The sequence below is a fragment of the Oncorhynchus kisutch genome, linkage group LG19, assembly GCF_002021735.2.
Source record: "Oncorhynchus kisutch isolate 150728-3 linkage group LG19, Okis_V2, whole genome shotgun sequence".
NCBI classification, from domain to species: Eukaryota; Metazoa; Chordata; class Actinopteri; order Salmoniformes; family Salmonidae; genus Oncorhynchus; species Oncorhynchus kisutch.
In genome coordinates, this window is record NC_034192.2 from 19157403 (window position 1) to 19179741 (window position 22339).

General features: G+C 40.9%; 1 protein-coding gene across 2 annotated transcripts in view; it reads right to left on the reverse strand.

The window, feature by feature from the left end:
* Positions 1 to 7188: 7188 nt before the first annotated feature.
* Positions 7189 to 22339, reverse strand: part of LOC109864411 (transcription initiation factor TFIID subunit 6-like) — a 57140-nt gene continuing 41989 nt past the window's right edge. Inside the window, exons 9-15 of one of the 2 annotated variants that reach the window (XM_031797803.1) lie at positions 14101 to 14202; positions 13695 to 13877; positions 13455 to 13529; positions 12053 to 12178; positions 11565 to 11738; positions 11138 to 11329; positions 7189 to 9406 (exon numbers count right to left, since the gene is read on the reverse strand). In XM_031797803.1, the coding sequence (XP_031653663.1) occupies positions 9146 to 9406; positions 11138 to 11329; positions 11565 to 11738; positions 12053 to 12178; positions 13455 to 13529; positions 13695 to 13877; positions 14101 to 14202 (1113 nt within the window). In that variant the 3' untranslated portion in view covers positions 7189 to 9145. The remainder of the gene's footprint in view (positions 9407 to 11137; positions 11330 to 11564; positions 11739 to 12052; positions 12179 to 13454; positions 13530 to 13694; positions 13878 to 14100; positions 14203 to 22339) is intronic. The other variant, XM_020452187.2, reaches the window with a different exon arrangement.

Sequence of the window (22339 nt, forward strand, 5' to 3'; positions counted from 1 at the left end):
GGACCATCCCAGCAGATCACGCTGTTGCTGAACATACCGAAACCCCGCACAGTGATATGAACGAGCTAGAGGATCAAAACAGCAATGTATCATGGGAAAATTGTGACCAACTGATCTATAAATATTAATGAGTAATAATTTATTATGAAATATTGTTTGTCGATCAGTCAGTCGGCTATTCCCTGCAGTCGTTTTGATGTTCTCGAACACGGCCAATGGGCGTAAACCGAAAGTAGCTGACTGTAGACGGAAGTCAAAGGGAGAGGTAGGTCTACACATGCACGGACAGCAAGTCTGACAACTTCTGCTGTTTTGAGGGAACGTGACAGTAGCTAGGTTTTCATCCAATTGGCGACTGATTTTCATGCAAATATTCAAAAATCTGCATAAAGAAAATACGCACATTTTACCACTAGTGGTGTGTTTCTACCAGACGGACCAAAACGGAGTTTTCATGTTGGCCTAACGAATACAAATGTAAAGTTCAATATGTTTCCATCGCATTTTCATAGTAGTAGTTTTGTCACAAAAACTGTTGCATTAAATAGCAAATGTGTCTACTCTAGCTCACAGATACAAGGCCAGTTAAAGGTCAGATAAATAGTTTTAAATAAAGGTTAAATAAAAAATTAAATAGTATACATTATGAGATTATTATGGATAAATGCAATAACACTTTTATTTGTCAAATGGTAGTCAAGCATCAATCATCATGTCACCAGAATAAGACCCTCAATATGTATTAAAAGGAGCATCAAGCTCATCAACTTGCATTGCTCCTTTCCAATAAATATCGAGGGTCTTATTCTTTTGACATGATGATTGATGCCATTTGACAAATAAAAGTGTTATTGATCTTATCCATAATAATCTCATAATGTAGACTATTTTTTACAACCCTGTGAGAATTATGTATTTCTTGCAGTGAAAGTATACAACAAATGTTCATTTTGTCTCAGGAACAGAATATAAATATATAATATTTATACACACATATATATATATATATATATATATATATATATATATATATAATTTTTATTTTTGTCAGCATCTCTTGAGAAAATGTGAATGAGTATCATTGACACTGTTATGTAAGCAGACAGTATTTCAACCACATAAAATATGCATCCAAGACCAACTGAAATCTTATCAGAATCATGTTTCTTCATTTTCTCAGCATTTCATTTCCTTAAAATAGGTCAAACTGATGACATTTGGACATTTTGCACAGACCAATCTTTTCACTGTTTTGGAGTTATTGCATTTTCTCCCCGGTTCCTAAACGAAACCAACAACTGTACCTGTGTTAGATTACTAAGGCATTAATTATATCAATGTATTTAGTCTTCTGGTGCAACAAGTTATGACAGAAGAGAAGCTGCATGTATCAAGCTATAGTTGACAAACAAATGGCCTACCAAATGTCAAATTATAATATGGCCTACCAAATGTTGGAAATCAGGTGAGAAAGTAGCCAGTAGTAAATTATTTATAGTAGGCAAAATTATGGTGGATCGAACAGGTTGTCTACTTTATGAAGTGATTTGTTTGACAATCAGATGAAAACATCATCACACAACACCCATGATATGTGAAAAAGAGCCTGAACAGACTGCAAAAACAACATTAAATGGGATAAGATGTTTACATGCCATTAGATCGGCATATCCCAGGCCTCTTATCCGTGTTTCTCATAACCAAGATACAAGATTTTTTATCTGGTTATTGTAAACGGGATATGATGTTTATATGCATTAACTCAAAAACAGAATACTTGAGTAGCCTATCCCCAATCATAAGGGGATAATGGTGTGCATGTGCACGTGGTCAGTGTGGAAGGACCACACAACAAATCATCGCGTGACTCCAAGTTTACTTCTATGTGGTGTTTATTATATCAATATTTGCACATCAAGGTACACCAAAAGATCCCACCATTGTCCAATGAACAAATGATCTTTCAGCCTTTATACAATTGTACCGAAACTACGTTTCCATTACAGCTGTAGTAATTTATTTTATATGATATGACTTTTTTAAACTTTACTTGCATAAAAATTGTGGATGGAAATGTGGTTACTAACCAGCTTTCCATCCAACCTTTTTATGCGAGTAAAGTAAAACAATTAGGCAATTAGGCTAGACAAGGTGAGATCTTTTTTTGTTGGTATAAACGCTTTTATGCACAAATATTGATATTGACAAATATCAATATACACTGCTCAAAAAAATAAAGGGAACACTAAAATAACACATCCTAGATCTGAATGAATGAAATATTCTTATTAAATAATTTTTTCTTTAAATAGTTGAATGTGCTGACAACAAAATCACACAAAAATGATCAATGGAAATCAAATGTATCAACCCATGGAGGTCTGGATTTGGAGTCACACTCAAAATTAAAGTGGAAAACCACACTACAGGTTGATCCAACTTTGATGTAATGTCCTTAAAACAAGTCAAAATGAGGCTCAGTAGTGTGTGTGGCCTCCACATACCTGTATGACCTCCCTACAACGCCTGGGCATGCTCCTGATGAGGTGGCGGTTGGTCTCCTGGGGGATCTCCTCCCAGACCTGGACTAAAGCATCCGCCAACCCCTGGACAGTCTGTGGTGCAACGTGGTGGATAGAGTGAGACATAATGTCCCAGATGTGCTCAATTGGATTCAGGTCTGGGGAACGGGCGGGCCAGTCCATAGCATCAATGCCTTCCTCTTGCAGGAACTGCTGACACACTCCAGCCACATGAGTTCTAGCATTGTCTTGCATTAGGAGGAACCCAGGGCCAACCACACCAGCATATGGTCTCACAAGGGGTTTGAGGATCTCATCTCGGTACCTAATGGCAGTCAGGCTACCTCTGGCAAGCACATGGAGGGCTGTGCGGCCCCCCAAAGAAATGACATCATGACTGACGAACCACCAAACCGGTCATGCTGGAGGATGTTGCAGGCAGCAGAACGTTCTCCACGGCGTCTCGAGACTCTCACATCTGTCACATGTGCTCAGTGTGAACCTGCTTTCATCTGTGAAGAGCACAGGGCACCAGTGGCGAATTTGCCAATCTTGGTGTTCTCTGGCAAATGAAAAACGTCCTGCACGGTGTTGGGCTGTAAGCACAACCCCCACCTGTGGACGTCGGGCCCTCATACCACCCTCATGGAGTCTGTTTCTGACCGTTTGAGCAGACACATGCACATTTGTGGCCTGCTGGAGGTAATTTTGCAGGGCTCTGGCAGTGCTCCTCCTTGCACAAAGGCGGAGGTAGCGGTCCTGCTGCTGGGTTGTTGCCCTCCTACGGCCTCCTCCACATCTCCTGATGTACTGGCCTGTCTCTTGGTAGCACAGCAAACCTTCTTGCCACAGCTCGCATTGATGTGCCATCCTGGATGAGCTGCACTACCTGAGCCACTTGTGTGGGTTGTACACTCCGTCTCATGCTACCACTAGAGTGAAAGCACCGCCAGCATTCAAAAGTGACCAAAACATCAGCCAGGAAGCATAGGAACTGAGAAGTGGTCTGTGGTCCCCAACTGCAGAACCACTCCTTTATTGGGGGTGTCTTGCTAATTGTCTATAATTTCCACCTGTTGTCTATTCCATTTGTACAACAGCATGTGAAATGTATTGTCAATCAGTGTTGCTTCCTTAGTGGACAGTTTTATTTCACAGAAGTGTGATTGACATGGAGTTACATTGTGTTGTTTAAGTGTTCCCTTTATTTTTTTGAGCAGTGTATGTATATACAGTGGGGCAAAAAAGTATTTAGTCAGCCACCAATTGTGCAAGTTCTCCCACTTAAAAAGATGAGAGAGGCCTGTAATTTTCATCATATATACACTTCAACTATGACAGACAAAATGAGAGAAAAAAATCCAGAAGATCACATTGTAGGAATTTTTATGAATTTATTTGCAAATTATGGTGGAAAATAAGTATTTGGTTAATAACAAAAGTTTATCTCAATACTTTGTTATATACCCTTTGTTGGCAATGACAGAGGTCAAATGTTTTCTGTAAGTCTTCACAAGGTTTTCACACACTGTTGCTGGTATTTTGGCCCATGGGAAAAAACCCTCAGTCCTCTATCAAATAAAATGTGTTTATATAGCCCTTCGTACATCAGCTGATATCTCAAAGTGCTGTACAGAAACCCAGCCTAAAACCCCAAACAGCAAGCAATGCAGGTGTAGAAGCACAGTGGCTAGGACAAACTCCCTAGAAAGGCCAAAACCTAGGAAGAAACCTAGAGAGGAACCAGGCTATGTGGGGTGGCCAGTCCTCTTCTGGCTGTTCCGGGTGGAGAGTCCAACGTACGAGTCTGGATTTGGTGGGTGCCAGGAGAACGCTACCTGCCTGAATGCATAGTGCCAACTGTAAAGTTTGGTGGAGGAGGAATAATGGTTTGGGCCCCTTACATTCTAGACGATTCTGTGCTTCCAACTTTGTGGCAACAGTTTGGAGAAGGCCCTTTCCTGTTTCAACATGACAATGCCCCCATGCAAAAAGCGAGGTCCATACAGAAATGGTTTGTCAAGATCGGTGTGGAAGAACTCAACCCCATCGAACACCTTGGGGACCCAGGTCTAATCACCCAACATCAGTCCCCTACCTCACTAATTCTCGTGGTTGAATGGAAGCAAGCTTTCCCAGAAGAGTGGAGGCTGTTATAGTAGCAAAGTGGGACCAACTCTATATTAATGCCCACTTTTGTGTATACAGTGGGGCAAAAAAGTATTTAGTCAGCCACCAATTGTGCAAGTTCTCCCACTTAAAAAGATGAGAGAGAGGCCTGTAATTTTCATCATGGTACACTTCAACTATGACAGAGAAAATGAGAAAAAAAATCCAGAAAATCACATTGGAGGATTTTTAATGAATTTATTTGCAAGTGATGGTGGAAAATAAGTATTTGGTCAATAACAAAAGTTTATCTCAATACTTTGTTATATAACCTTTTTTGGCAATGACAGAGGTCAAACGTTTTCTGTAAGTCTTCACAAGGTTTTCACACACTGTTTCTGGTATTTTGGCCCATTCCTCCATGCAGATCTCCTCTAGAGCAGTGATGTTTTGGAGCTGTTGCTGGGCAACACAGACTTTCAACTCCCTCCAAAGATTTTCTATGAGGTTGAGATCTGGAGACTGGCTAGGCCATTCCAGGACCTTGAAATGCTTCTTACGAATACACTCCTTCGTTGCCCGGGCCGTGTGTTTGGGATCATTGTCATGCTGAAAGACCCAGCCACGTTTCATCTTCAATGCCCTTGTTGATGGAAGGAGTTTTTCACTAAAAATCTCACTGTACATGGCCCCATTCATTCTTTCCTTTACACGGATCAGTCGTCCTGGTCCCTTTGCAGAAAAACAGCCCTAAAGCATGATGTTTCCACCCCCATGCTTCACAGTAGGTATGGTGTTCTTTGGATGCAACTCAGCATTATTTGTCCTCCAAACACGAGTTGAGTTTTTACCAAAAAGTTATATTTTGGTTTCATCTGACCATATGACATTCTCCCAATCTTCTTCTGGATCATCCAAATGCTCTCTAGCAAACTTCAGACGGGCCTTGACATGGCTTAAGCAGGGGGACACGTCTGGCACTGCAGGATTTTAGTCCCTGGCGGCGTAGTGTGTTACTGATGGTAGGCTTTGTTACTTTGGTCCCAGCTCTCTGCGGGTCATTCACTAGGTCCCCCCGTGTGGTTCTGGGATTTTTGCTCACCGTTCTTGTGATCATTTTGACTCCACGGGGTGAGATCTTGCGTGGAGCCCCAGATCGAGGGAGATTATCAGTGGTCTTGTATGTCTTCCATTTGCTAATAATTGCTCCCACAGTTGATTTCTTCAAACCAAGCTGGTTACCTATTGCAGTTTCAGTCTTCCCAGCCTGGTGCAGGTCTACAATTTTGTTTCTGGTGTCCTTTGACAGCTCTTGGTCTTGGCCATAATGCAGTTTGGAGTGTGACTGTTTGAGGTTGTGGACAGGTGTCTTTTATACTGATAACAAGTTCAAACGGGTGCCATTAATACAGGTAACGAGTGGAGGACAGAGGAGCCTCTTAAAGAAGAAGATACAGGTCTGTGAGAGCCAGAAATCTTGCTTGTTTGTAGGTGACCAAATACTTATTTTCCACCATAATTTGCAAATAAATGCATTCAAAATCCTACAATGTGATTTTCTGGATTTTTTTTCTCATTTTGTCTGTCATAGTTGAAATGTACCTATGATGAAAATTACAGGCCTCTCATCTTTGTAAGTGGGAGAACTTGCACAATTGGTGGCTGACTAAATACTTGTTTGCCCCACTGTAACTAGTTAGAAACTTGAAGAAATGTGCACTAGTCTAGTATTGACATAGTGTAACAAGCTGTCAATGGTGATTTTGAATAGGCAAACAGTAAATGTGTCAGTTTTCAATAGTAATTAAAGGGTTTATGTAGGAAATGAAAAGGGATTAGGAGCAATTCAGCAGTGACAACACTACCCACACAAATTCAATAGAGATTGAGTAGGCATAAACAGTAAGGTGTAGGCATTACATAGTAATTCAATAGTGAACATGTAGGAATATTGTTGGTATGTGAAGGTTTTAAGACAGGCCTGGGCAACTCCAGTCCTCGGGGACTTGATTGGTGTCTTTTTTGGTGACTTATTCCCCAGCCCCAATAATCAACTACTCATGATCTTCAGTTAAAAGTGCAATTAGTTTAAATCACCAGTAGATTTGTAAAGATCTTGTGTAGTAGTGATTAAGTAGTACTCTTTCATGAGGGCGGGCGTTAGGACTAAATAACATTAGTGGAGGAACCCGCACTAACGCCCTGGATCAGAGCTAGAGCAGGCACACCTCTGCATGCTACTCATCAATAGAAGTGATGCTGCAGGACTGACATGTTACATCTTCCAACATCAACTCCGACAACGGCTCCTTGTCAAGAATGACAACATAACTGAAGTAGTTCAACAGAACTTATGTAAATGTTTTTGGCACCATTCCTTTCCCAACTCTTCCATTTGAGTGTCAGCAAAATAGCCTGCTACTGAATTATTTCCCATGAATGCAAGAATCTAGGCTTTTAGGCTACCAGTGTTTGTGCTACTGCGATCATCAGCTGTTAACCATATCATTGCCCTCTTCCACTCTTATAAATGGAAAAAAATAAAGCAGTCGCCATAGAATCATTACAACATCAGTTTTATTATAGGGTGTAAAAAAAGGAACATGAAATCAATTAGAATGTTGGTTGAACCATTATAAATGCCCACACAGCTTTTAGGCGAGTGTGACTATATGTACAATAAGGAAAAGAGATGCTATTTGTGGACTTTACTGCACGCACCCATCATATTTTCACATATGGTGGCAAGAAAAAGTATGTGAACCCTTTGGAATTACCTGGATTTCTGCAAAATTGGTCATCAAATTTGATCTGATCTTCATCTAAGTCACAACTGACAAACACAGTCTGCTTAAACTAATAACACACACATTATTGTATTTTTTCTATATTGAATACATAATTGAAACATTCACAGTGTAGGTTGGAAAAAGTATGTGACTAATGACTTCTCCAAAAGCTCATTGGAGTCAGGTAACCTGTAGTCCAATCAATGAGACGAGATTGGAGATGTTAGTTAGAGCTGCCTTGCCCTATAAAAAACAATCACAAAATTTGAGTTTGCTATTAATAAGCACTGCCTGATGTGAACCATACATCGAACAAAAGAGATCTCAGAAGACCTACGATTAAGAATTGTTCACTTGCATAAAGCTGGAAAGGGTTACAAAAGTATCTCTAAAAGACTTGATGTTCATCAGTCCACGGTAAGACGTTGTTGAAAAAGGTTCTGCACTGTTGCTACTCTCCCTAGGATTTGCCGTCCTGCAAAGATGACTGCAAGAGCACAGCGCAGAATGCTCAATGAGGTTAAGAAGAATCCTAGTGTCAGCTAAAGACTTACAGAAATCTCTGGAACATGCTAACATCTCTGTTGACGAGTCTATGAAACGTAAAACACTAAATAAGAATAGTGTTCAGGGGAAGACACCACAGAAGAAGCCACTGCTGTCCAGAAAAAACATTGCTGCACATCTGAAGTTTGCAAAAGTTCTCCTGGATGTTCTGTGGACAGATTAAACTACAGTTTAGTTGTTTGGAAGGAACACACAACACTATGTATGGAGAAAAAAAGGCAAAGCACACCAACATAAAAACCTCATCCCAACTGTAAAGTATGGTGGAGGGAGCATCATGGTTTGGAGCTCCTTTGCTGCCTCAGGGCCTGGACAGCTTGCTATCATCGACGGAAAAATGAATTCCCAAGTTTAGCCTAACATTCTTCTGCAAAATGTCTTGATATCTATCCGCCAACTGAAGCTCTGCAGAAGTTGGGAGATGTAACAGGACAACGACCCAAAACACAGAAGTAAATCAACAACAGAATGGCTTCAACAGTGGCCCAGTCATTGTCCTGACCTCAACCTGATTTAGATGCTGTGGCATGACCTCAAGAGAGCAGTTCACACCAGACATCCCAAGAATATTGCTGAACTGAAACAGTTTTGTAAAGAGGAATGGTCCAAAATTCCTCCTGACCGTTGTGCTGGTCTGATCAGCAACTATAGAAAATCTTTGGTTGAGGTTATTGTTGCCAAAGGAGGGTCAACCGGTTATTAAATCCAAGGGTTCACATACTTTTTACACGCTGTTTACACAGTGTGTTCAATAAATACATGAAAACACATAATTGTTTGTGTGTTACATGTTTGTCTATTGTTGTGACCTAGATGAAGATCAGATCAAATTTTATGACCAATTTATGCAGAAATCCAGGTATTTCCAAAGGGTTCACATACTTTTTCTTGCCACATCCCCCGATTTCTGACAATTCCTTTGCTACTCCAGAAGCTAGTTTCCACACCTGCACCAAAAGTCCTCGCTCCCAGGCACCTAGTCTCTGTTATCAGCCAATCAGATGGCTGTCTCACCCCACTCAGCCAATTACAAGCCAGTGTCAAATGGCACCCTATTCCTTATATAGCATACTACTTTTGACCAGAGCCCTATGGGCACTGGTCAACAGTAGTGCACTATAAAGGGAATTGTTTGCCATTTGGGACACACGCAGAGTCTCAGTGCGGGGACTGTGTGCTGGCGCCAGGGGAGTCTGAGCAATCCACCTTTATCCTGGCTTCCAGCAAGATGGGGGAGGTGGAAGAAGAGGGAGGGAGCACCCCACTCTTACTTTCCAGAGAGGAGGACGAGGGGAGGGACACCACAATGTACTTCTGGAGGGGTCGCGACCCTCCGGACTCCAGCTTGACCAGAGGCTGCAGCGTGGAGGTAGCGCTGGCGACCGTGCTGGTCACTGAGGAGGAAGTCCGAGTGATCACCTAAAGTAAAGGAGAGGGGAATATTACATTTCACATCACCACTACTAGGGCATCTAGATAATGACATTTTTTAGAGAAACTTAAATGTTGTTTAAAAAGTGAATGTATGGGATATCAATGACTGTATTAAATGTTTATTTACGACCACAACTTATACAGCACCAGTCAAATGTTTTGGGCACAACTTCTCATTCCAGGATTTTAAAAAATAAAAAAAAAACTATTTTCTACATTGTAGAATAATAGTGAACACATCAAAACTATGAAATAGCATGGAATCATGTGTTAAACAAATCAAAAATAGATTTTAGATTCTTCAAAGTAGCCACCCTTCCCTTGATGACAGCTTTGTATTCTCTCAAACAGCTTCATGAGGTAGTCACCTGGAATGCTTTTCCAACATATGCTCAGCACTTGTTGGCTGCTTTTCCTTCACTCTGCGTTTCAACTCATCCCAAACCATCTCAATTCGGTTGAGTGATGTGGAGGCCAGGTCATCTAATGCAGCACTCAATCACTCTCATTCTTGGTCAAATAGCCCTTACACAGCCTGGAGGTGTGTTGGGTCATTGTCCTGTTGAAAAACAAATTATAGTGGGACTAAGCGCAAACCAGATGGGGTGGCGTATCGCTGCAGAATGTTGTGGTAGCCATGCTGGTTCAGTGTGCCTTGAAGTCTAAATAAATCACTGACAGTGTCACCAGCAAAACACCATCACACCTCCTCCTGACATGCTTCACGGTGGGAACAACACATGCTGAGATAAGACCGTTCCCCTGCTCCGCATCTCACAAAGACACAGCAGTTGGAACCAAAAACCTCAAATTTGGACTCATCAGACCAAAGGACAGATTTCCACCGGTCTAATGTCCATAGCTTGTGTTTCTTGGCCCAAGCAAGTCTCTTCTTATCATTGGTGTCCTTTAGTTGTGGTTTCTTTGCAGCAATTCGACCACAATGGCCTGATTCACACAGTCTCCTCTGAACAGTTGATGTTACTTGAACTCTGTTAAGCATTTATTTGGGCTGCAATTTCTGATGCTGAATTTATCCAGAGGTAACTCTGGGTCTCCCTTTCCTGTGGCGGTCCTCATGAGAGCCAGTTTCATCATATCGACTGCACTATTTGCGACTGCACTTGAAGAAAGTTTCAAAGTTCTTGAAATTTTACGGATTGACTGACCTTCATGTTTTATAGCAATGACTGACTGTAATTTCTCTTTGTTTATTTGAGTTGTTCTTGCCATAATATGGACATGGTCTTTTACCAAATAGGGCTATCTTCTGTATACCACCCCTACCTTGTCATAACACAATTGATTAGCTCAAACTCAATAAGAAGGAAAGAAATGAACTTAACAAAGCACACCTGTTAATTGAAATGCATTCCAAGTGACTACCTCATGAAGCTGGTTGAGAGAATGCCATTAGTGTGCAAACCTGTCATCGAGGCAAAGGGTGGCTACTTTGAAGAATCTCAAATATAAAATATGTTGATTTGTTTAAACACTTTTTTGGTTACTACATGATTCCATATGTGTTAGGTTTGATGTCTTCACTATTATTCTACAATGTAGAAAATAGTAAAAATAAAAAGCCTTGAATGAGTAGGTGTGTCCAAACTTTTGACTGGTACTATATCTAGTGAATACTATTTATGCTCTTAAATACAATAGTCTTTGTTACTATTTCAAAGAAAATAAAAACAACAAAACTGCCGTCCACAGTACCTGCTGGGTGGAAGATGATCCTGAGCTGGTTGCCATGACGATGTACTTGGTTGCCGGGGGCGATGGCTGTGTTGGGGTGCCTGGTCGGGTGGACATGAGGGTGAGGGAGCTGGGTACCTTGATGATGCTGGGGGTACGGGACCCCCCTGACCCTCCTATTCCGCTCTGAGACACCGTTAGGGTGGGCCGAGGCTGCAACACAGAACCAGTAGAACATCAGATTGGGTTTTGTTACGTTACTTTACACTAACAGGATGAAGTTGCTGATATTGTCAGTCATTTTGTTTTTCAATGAAGATAATTGGAATTTAAGTTTACTTCTTGAACTGACTGAATTTACATATTTTTTACACCGACATTTACATAAAATGTCATGTTTACCCAACACTAAGCCGGGTCAATAGATGTTGACATCCATGTGCCCTACCTGTGTGATGGTGAGTGTGGTTCTGTTGACCTGCTGGGCCTGTAGTGCTGCCTGGGCCCTGGCCTTGACCACATGAGAACACAGCATGGGCCCCAGGTAACCGTAGTCTGCCCGGTACTGCTCCACGTTGTCAGGCAGGGGACAAGCTTTAGCGATGACGCTGGCACAGTGTTTCTGAGAGAAAAGATGATATTAGTCAAGTATCTCTGTATCTCTCACAGATAGGTATGTGACTTTAAAGGCCAGTTTCCTGGACACAGATTAAAAAGCATGTCCAGAACTAGGTTTCCTCTGTGTCTGGGAAACTGGCCTAAATGTACTGTATGAAGAGGTGTCTATAATACTGTGTGTTGTCTATGATCTTATTTGTGTTAACAATCAGGTACATGAGAATAAAACAAACATGTTCTATTATAAAGAGGCATTGAGTATTACAATTTGAATTTGAGTTAACAATAATGAGCAGAACAATAAGTTTGGCTCCTCACCAGTAGAAGGTTTTGGACGTGGTCTGCTCCTATCTTATCAATGTTGGAGACAACAGGTCCATCAGACACAGCTTTGATACGAGCTCCTTCTACAGTGAGCCTGGGCAGGATCAACGTCTTGATCACCTGGAGAGAGTGAGAAGAGGGAGGTAGATAGAAAGAGAGGGGAACATACAATTCAACATACCATTTTGTGAATTCTTGGTTGGTGAGCGGATCCCAGACCTTACAACCATAAAGGGCAATGGGTTCTATAACTGATTAGGATCTGGCAAAAAATACTTGAATCAGTTTTAGAACCCATTGCCTTTTATGGTTGTGAGGTCTGGGATCCGCTCACCAACCAGAATTCACAAAATGGGACAAACACCAAATTGAGACTTTGCATGCAGAATTCTGTAAAAATATCCTCTGTGTACAATGTAAAACACCAAATAATGCACGCAGAGCAGAATTAGGCAGATACCCGCTAATTATCAACATCCAGAAAAGAGCCGTTAAATTCTATAACCACCTAAAAGGAACGATTCCCAAACCTTACATAACAAAGCCATCACCTACAGAGATGAACCCAGTGAAGAGTCCAATAAAAGGTTCAATAAAAAAATACCACAGCAGCAAGATTTGTGACCTGTTGCCACAAGAAAAGGGTAACCAGTGAAGAACATGTTTATTTATTTACTTGAACTATTTGCACATTGTTACAACAGTGTATGTAGCCACAATATGACATTTGTAATGTTTACTGTCCAATGGCGGCAAGCTTTACACCACTCCAGCCGACACTTGGCATTGTGCATGGTGATCTTAGGCTTGTGTGTGGCTGCTTGGCCATGGAAACCCATTTCAGGAAGCTCCTGACTAAACAGTTCTTGTGCTGACGTTGCTTCCAGGGGTAGTTTGGAACTCGGAAGTGAGTGTTGCAACCGAGGACAGACAATTTTATCATGTTACACGCTTCGGCACTCGGCGGGCCCGTTCTGTGAGCTTGTGTGGCCTACCACTTTGCGACTGAGCCATTGCTTCTCCTAGATGTTTCCACTTCACAATAACATCACTTACAGTTGGCCCGGGACAGCTCTAGCAGGGCAGAATTTTGACGAACTGACTTGTTGGAAAGGTGGCATCATATGACGGTGCCATGTTGAAAGTCACTGAGCTCTTTAGTAATGCCATTCAACTGCCAATGTCTGTCTTTGGAGATTGCATGCCTGTGTGCTCGATTTTATACACCTGTCAGCAACGGGTTTGGCTGAAATAGACAAATCCAGTAATTTGAAAGGGTGTCCACATACTTTTGTATGTTTCCCATGCCAATAAGGCACTTTGAATTGAAGAGAGAGAAAACACTATGGGGAGAGAACATTTCTTCAAGTGTGCAAGAGACAAATGCACAACTCACGTCAGGTCCTAGTTCAGACAGTCCAGCGATACAGCCGTAGCGTGTCGTCCACTGAGTCTTGTCATCCAACCAGCTCTGAGAGAAATAGATGGAAGGTGATGTTCATGGCTAATAATAATACCACCAATTATTGTCTCAATCCCAGTATTATATGTTTAATGAAATGGTGTTCTTTTTTAAAATTTTTTACAAAAAAGCCACACACACACACCCTGATAAATCGGATGCATCTCCACATACCTTGGTGAAGGTCTTAGTGATGCGCGACTGGATGTTGTTGGTGGTGGTGCTGAAGGTCTTACAGCTCTGGGCCATCAGACGGGCAGCGAAGTCCCTCAGAGCCCAGTGGTTGTCCACGTCAGGCCGCAAACACAGCTGCTTACTCACTATACACGTCACCACCGCTGGGATCAACTCATGCAGCTAGACCATCACCAGGGAACCAAGAGAGGGACACATTCATGTGTTATGATCAGCACTGAGTTGAGGACTGTCTGTATTGAAATACTCTATAAAGTTTGTTATGATTATGTTAAGATTTGGTTTTCAGTTTGTGTGTAATATTGATCTGCGTCATAGTTCGGTTTAATGCGTTTCGATTTCATTTTCAGTTGACGGTTCATTTTCAGTTCATGGCGGCTCTTACATATTTCTCTAGGTAGAGAGTGGGGTTGTCCATGAGGGCCTTGACCATCCTCATCAGGTAGATGAGCAGGGCCAGGTTGTTCTGCACCACGTTCACACGGACCTACAGGAGGACGTAAGAGAGAAGGCCATTCCAGAAAGATTTTTTATGACATAACGGACTGAAACATCATATTTAAATCATTGTTGTTAAAAACAGTAGGAGAGAAACATATCTTGTCAGCTGGATCAGAGATGGTAAAGAAGCGGGCATAGATTTGGCCACATCCTTAAAAAGTACAGTAAGTCCAGAGGGGATTGCATCAATAATGATCATAGCAATGAATGACAGATCTCTTGCATTTCATCATCACAAACCTGACATTTTTAAAGAGACAGTGTACAATTTTCATGTAATGCATCCCAATAGGAAAATTGTGCTTTTACACAATGTAGAGAACAATGTAGAGAACCGTTTAGAAATTACAGCACTGTTGCACATAGTCCCCCAATTTTAGGGGACCAAAAGTATTGTGATAAATTAACTTACAAACCTTTCGCTACACCTGCAATAACATCTGCTAAACATGTGTATGTGATCAATAAAATGTGATTTGATGTAGTCAAAAGTTTAGTATTTGGTCCAATATTCCTAGCATGCAATGACTATATCAAGCTTGTGACTACAAACTTGTTGGCTGCATTTGCTGTTTGTTTTGGTTGCGTTTCAGATTACTTTGTGCCCAATAGAAATTAATGGCACATAAGTGTCATTTTGAAGTCACCTTTATCGTAAATAAGAATATAATATGTTTCTAAACACTTCTGCATGAATGTGGATGCTACCATTATTACGGATACCGCTGAATGAATCCTGAATAATGACGAGTGAGAAAGTTAAACGCACAAATATCATACCCCAAGACATGCTAACCTCTCACCATTACAATAACAGGGGAGGTTAGCATTATATATCCCCATTACAATAACAGGGGAGATTAGCATACCCCCAAGACATGCTGCCCTCTCACCATTACAATAACAGGGGAGGTTAGCATTTTATATCATACCCCCAAGACATGCTAACATCTCACCATTACAATAACAGGGGAGGTTAGCATTTTATATCATACCCCCAAGACATGCTGACCTCTCACCATTACAATAACAGAGGAGGTTAGCATTTTATATCATACCCCCAAGACATGCTAACCTCTCACCATTACAATAACAGGGGAGGTTAGCATACCCGCAAGACATGCTCACCTCTCACCATTACAATAACAGGGGAGGTTAGCATTTTAACCCCATTACAATAACAGGGGAGGGTAGCATTTTTTCTGGGGGGGGTATGATAGATTCAAACATATATTTTACCCTCTAGTTAACTGTTGAGCTATTATTAGCATGTAGGCTATTACTGTTTGTCATCTCATGTCCCAAAAACTACATCACCGACACTCGCAAACAAGGCCATAAAGTTGATTTACTTTTTTCAAACGATTCATATAATTAAACTATTATTTTCAACGAAACAAACTATTAACTTTGCCATTGCATTAGTTGGTATTCGGTTCAATTGTGTTGAATCGAATCATGTGAATCAAAATAATAGTGAATCGTGAACATTCATTTTAGTAAAAAAGATTAGAGGTAGCCTTTCTTTTGGATTATGTGGCTTCAAAACTTGTTTTGTAGATACTTACAGTTGATTTGGGCATCCAATGTAGGGGATATTTCAACTCAATAGATGCTTATCAGCCTGCAAAGTAAACACCTATAAGGTAGCTAAGATAAATATGACTAAACTAGAAAAGGTACATTTTCATGAACAACATTTGTGGACATGCTTCAGCTGAATAAAATGACTTGTAGCCTACCATAGCCATTTGATATATTGAATGAGTGAATTTTTTCAAAAGGCATAAAACGTATTTGTTTGTAATGTTGCAGTGTTTTACATCAAGGGTGGTCAACCATCCCTCATGAGAGCTAATGGGTGTGCAGGCTTTCATTTCTGTCCCCCTCTAACAAACCACATTTGTGACTCAGTGAATTCAGTCTTCTTGTTGCAAAATGTGTTTTTTTGTGTGTTTTTTTTACATTGGCAAAAAGTTGAGACTCAGAGCTACAAAATTGTATATCATACACTGCATTTTTGAGGAACAATGGGAATGTATTTCTGCTTTGGAAGTTGATAACTTGTAAACTCACTTTTGAGAAAAGGGCCCTTGAATGTTTTGGTACCTACGGGAGAGCTCTCCTTTGTCTACACCCATTCAGCATTGTTCACACCCTCTTAAGCCAGCTCAACCCATCTCTTTAAGGATTCACATGTGATGTCATGTGCTAAACAGTGAGTAGTGTAGTAAAGATTAAGACTAAATGAGTAAAAGTAGTAGCCTACAATAAGGAACCATTCCAGGTAAACAGAAACAGCCCCACCCATCTCTTTAAGGATTCACATGAGGTCATGTGCTAAACAGTGAGCCTACAATAAGGAAAAATGTCAGGTAAACAGCAAGTGTCCAGACAGAAATATTTGATAAATATTAGATGACGCTTTCCCAGACACACTAAATTGATGGGTCATGTGAAATAAATGCTATGACCCCCAGCCACATCCAGTGGTGGAAAAAGTACTAAATTGTCATACTTGAGTAAAAGTAAAGATACCTTACTAGAAAAATGACTGGAGTAAAAGTAAAAGTCACCCAGTAAAATGCTAGAGTAAAAGTATTTGGTAAAAAAATACTTAAGTAAATGGAATTGCTAAAATCTACTTAAGTATCAAAAGTAAAAATATAAATAATTTCAAATTCCTTATATTAAACCAGATGGCCCGATCATTTTTTTTCCATTGATGGATAGCCAGGGGCACACTCCAACACTCAGACATAATTTACAAACAAAGTATTTGTGTTTAGTGAGTCTGCCAGATCAAATGCAGTAGGGATGACCAGGAATGTTCTCTTGATAAGTGTGTGAATTGGACAACAAGTACTTTTGGGTGTCAGGGAAAATGTATGGAGTAAAAAGTACATAATTTTAATTCAGAATGTAGTGAAGTAAAAGTTGCCAAAACTATAAATAGTAATGTACAGATACTCCCCCCCCAAAAATACTTAACTAGTACTATAAAGTATTTTTACTGAAGTATTTTTGACCACTGCCCAAATGCCTTCCCCCCTGTACATTACCATACTTTATATAATGTTACACACACACTTATCACATAGTATTCCATACATAAGTTAAGGCCATGCAACCTGAGTTGAAACCTCAGTGAGGTGCACATGTACAGTACAATAACAGATGCATGCGCCATATATTTATGTGGTGGACACTTGATATTGTGGTATGTCACAAAATTATGTTACGACCACACATATCAATAGTATACAACAATGTCTTGCTAAGTGGATGGGTCTCTGCAGAAGCTGTAAACGGTACAGCCAAATGGTTACTTGCATAGTAGCAATATCAGAAATAGAAAGTGTCAATATAAATAACATTATACAGTATGTACAAGAACAATATCAGTGAAAGATAAGGTAGTTATATGCATACAATCAGGGGAAAAGTGAAGAAAAATAGTAGCAGCAACGTATGGTGTGCATGTTAGGAGAGAGTCATTTGAATAGAGGCACTGCAGATAGTGCTGATGACTGGTCCGTCAGAACCGCGCATGAACAAGGGAAAGTTTTAGGCCTTTTCGGAGAGCCTGTTTCTGTCCTGCCCTTGACTTTGGTGCAGGGCATGTGATGTCCATAGCCTCTTCATCGCAAAACTCCCTGATCTTCTCAAAAAGTACAGAGTCAGGTGTTGTTGCCAGTCATAGCTTTCCACCAGCACCGTATCATCCTCCAGTCCAACATCACTAACATTACACACAGTTCATACACGCATGTTAATGTTAACTAGCAAGCCAGCTATCTAACCTCAGCTAACATTAGCTAGCTAACAGCAAGCTTTAACTTGGGGTCTTTTCTTTAACAGTAGACATGTAATGTTAATGTTAGCTAGCTAAACATTGAACTATCATCCCATACCATAGAGTAATAGCAATACAAACCGATTTTCATAGCTAGCCAAATAGGTTCACTGTTAGCTAGCAAGCCAGCCATCGAACTTCAGCTAGCTAGGTAACAGCAAGCTTTAACTTGCAATGAAAACAACTTTGACAAAATTGGAAATGTATAATATCCAACTGTAACTAGACTCTTACTCGTCCGTATACATGGATGAAAGCTTCACGGCAAACTGCAACCCCTTTCATTAAATAATAATTTTTGTTAAGTTTTAATACACAAAACATTTTTTAAATGTTGTGACTTGCGACATACGCCTAGATTGCTGAAACGGGTCACATTTTAGAAATGAGCTGCTCACCGGATCTTGATAAAGTGTCTCTGATGTGTTGAGCAATACTTGAGCAAAAGCTTGCGCACAAAGTAGGTCTCCAGACTGAGGGTTGATCACGTTTCATACAGTTGCCTAAGAGGTATTCTACTTTGGGTGGGTGCCTTACTCTACGACAGGACATGTGATCCGACAGCAGCATCCCAGTGTCGATATTACGCTTGCTTTTTAAAAAGTACAGTACCAGTCAAAAGTTGACACCTACAGTCGTGGCCAAAAGTTTTGAGAATTACACAAATATTCATTTTCACAAAGTCTGCTGCCTCAGTTTGTATGATGGCAATGTGCATACACAACAGAATGCTATGAATAGTGATCAGATGAATTGCAAAGTCCCTCTTTGCCATGCAAATTAACTGAATCCCCCCCAAAAACATTTTGACTGCATTTCAGCCCTGCTACAAAAGGACCAGCATGTCAGGGATTCTCTTGTAAACATGCCAGGTATTCTCTTGTAAACACAGGTGTGAGTGTTGACGAGGACAAGGCTGGAGATCACTCTGTCATGCTGATTGAGTTCGAATAACAGACTGGAAGCTTCAAAAGGAGGGTGGTGCTTGGAATCATTGTTCTTCCTCTGTCAAACATGGTTATCTGCAAGGAAACACGTGTCGTCATCATTGCTTTGCACAAAAAGGGCTTCACAGGCAAGGATATTGCTGCCAGTAAGATTGCACCTAAATCAAACATTTATCGCATCATCAAGAACTTCAAGGAGAGCGGTTCAATTGTTGTAAAGAAGGCTTCAGGGCGCCCAAGAAAGTCCAGCAAGCGCCAGGACCATCTCCTAAAGTTGATTCAGCTGCGGGATCGGGGCACCACCATAGCTTGCTCAGGAATGGCAGCAGGCAGGTGTGACTGTATCTGCACGCACAGTGAGGCGAAGACCTTTGGAGGATGGCCTGGTGTCAAGAAGGGCAGCAAAGAAGCAACTTCTCTCCAGGAAAAACATCAGGGACAGACTGATATTCTGCAAAAGGTACTTGGATTGGACTGCTGAGGACTGGGGTAAAGTCATTTTCTCTGACGAATCCCCTTTCCGATTGTTTGGGGCATCCGGAAAAAAAGCTTGTCCGGAGAAGACAAGGTGAGCGCTACCATCAGTCCTGTGTCATGCCAACAGTAAAGCATCCTGAGACCATTCGTGTGTGGAGTTGCTTCTCAGCCAAGGGAGTGGGGGCTCACTCACAATTTTGCCTAAGAACACAGCCATGAATGAAGAATGGTACCAACACATCCTCAGAGAGCAACTTCTCCCAACCATTCAGGAACAGTTTGGTGATGAACAATGCCTTTTCCAGCATGATGGGGCACCTTACCATAAGGCAAAAGTGATAACTAAGTGGTTCGGGGAACAAAACATCTATATTTTGGGTCCATGGCCAGGAATCTCCCCAGACCTTAATCCCATTGAGAACTTGTGGTCAATCCTCAAGAGGTGGGTGGACAAACAAAAACCCACAAATTCTGACAAACTCCAAGCATTGATTATGCAAGAATGGGCTGCCATCAGTCAGAATGTGGCCCAGAAGTTAATTGACATCATGCCAGGGCAGATTGCAGAGGTCTTGAAAAAGATGGGTCAATACTGCAAATACTGACTCTTTGCATCAACTTCATGTAATTGTCAATAAAAGCCGTTGACACTTATGAAATGCTTATAATTATACTTCAGTATTCCATATTAACATCTGACAAAAATATCTAAAGACACTGAAGCAGCAAAATTAATATTTGTGTCATTCTCAAAACTTTTGGCCACGACTGTACACATTCCAGGTTTTTCTATATATATATTTTTTTACTAATTTAGAAAAATAGCGAAGACATCAAAACTATGAAATAACTCATACGGAATCATGTAGTAACCAAAAAAAGTGTTAAACAAATCAAAATATATATTTTTTCAAAGTAGCCACATTTTTCCTTGACAGCTTTGCACACTCTTGGCATTCTCTCAACCAGCTTCATGAGGTAATCATCTGGGATGAATTTCAATTAATAGTTGTGCCTAAGTTATTTTGTGGAATTTCTTTCCTTCTTAATGCCTTTGAGCCAATCGGTTGTGTTGTGACAAGGTAGGGGTGGTATACAGAAGATAGCCCTATTTGGTAAAAGACCAAGTCCATATTATGGCAAGAACAGCTCAAGTAAGCAAAGGGAAATGACAGTCCATTACTTCAAGACATGAAGGTCAGTCAATCCGGAACATTTCAGGTGCAGTCGCAAAAACCATCAAGCTCTATGATGAAATTCTCTCATGAAAACCGAGAGTTACCTCTGCTGAGGATACACTCATTAGAGTTACCAGCCTCAAACATTGCAGCCCAAATAAATACTTCACAGAATTCAAGTAACAGACACACCTAAACATCAACTGTTCATAAGAATCTGGCCTTCATGATCGAATTGCTGAAAAGAAACCGTTACTAAAAGACACCAACAGAAAGAAGAGAATTGCTTGGGACAAGAAACACGAGCAATGAACATTAGGACGGTGGAAATCTGTCCTTTGATCTGATGAGTCCAAATTTGAGATTTTTGGTTCCAACCGCCGTGTCTCTGTGGTTCCCACCGTGAAGCATGGAGGAGGTGGTGTGATGGTGCTTTGCTGGTGACACTGTCTGTGATTTATTTAGAATTCAAGGCACACAACCAGCATGGTTACCACAGCATTCTGCAGCGATACACCATTCCATCTGGTTTGGGCTTAGTGGGACTATCATTTGTTTTTAACAGGACAATGACACAACACACACCTCCAGGTTGTGTAAGGGCTATTTGACCAAGGAGAGTGATGGAGTGCTGCATCAGATGACCTGGCCCCCACAATCACCCGACCTCAACCAAATTGAGATGGTTTGGGATGAGTTGGACTGCAGAGTGAAGAAAAAGCAGCCAACAAGTGCTCAGCATATGTGGGTACTCCTTCAAGAACGCTGGGAAAGCATTCCAGGTGAAGCTGGTTGAGAGAATGCCAAGAGTGTGTAAAGCTGTCATCAACGCAAAGGGTGGCTACTTTGAAGAATCTCAAATATAAAATATATTTTGGTTACTACATGATTCCATGTGTTATTTCATGTCTTCACTATTATTCTACATGACTCATTCAGGACTATCTGTAATCAAGGTAGCATCCACATTAATGTACAGTGGTTGCTCAACAAAAAATGTAGAGATTATGCAGCAGGATTTAGAGGTCATTTGTGTTTTAGTACGGTACCCTGTGTCACTGCTTCATTGCTCCAGACCACCACAAGGGGGAGTTAGATCACTGATTATGCTTTTGGGTTCCAAGGCCTAATGTGTCTCTACCTGACAATGAATGGGGGATATAAACCAAATAGAAACTGATAATTATGCACGACTTCAAATTGGAATTTCGATGAAATGAATGATGAGGAAGAAGAAGGTGATTGAATTTAGAACAATAGTGTAAGAATTGCTATTCCTCTGTCCTGTACACACATAATTTTATGAATTCATGAATTAAATCACTTTAGCTGACATGTTGCAGTTCATCTGATGAAGATGCACATGGGCCTATTTATATGAATTCGGAGGGCAGAAATGATTAAATATCAAAGCATTAGACCTTCTCACTAAAGGCGTTAGTCACACAAAAGATTCCAGATGGCCTTTTCCGAGCGCTCATCATCTTCAACCATCAGGGAGTCGATGCCTTGAATAGCCTCGCTGGAAATGGAATACCACTGTAGATGCTGTGTTTTTGGTTAATTGCCAGGCGGCATTGGTGGAGAGTCAGGCGGAGAGCGACCTGTTTAAATGATATGAGGAAAAAACATTCAATTTTATTTGGAAAAAAAAAACAATTAAAA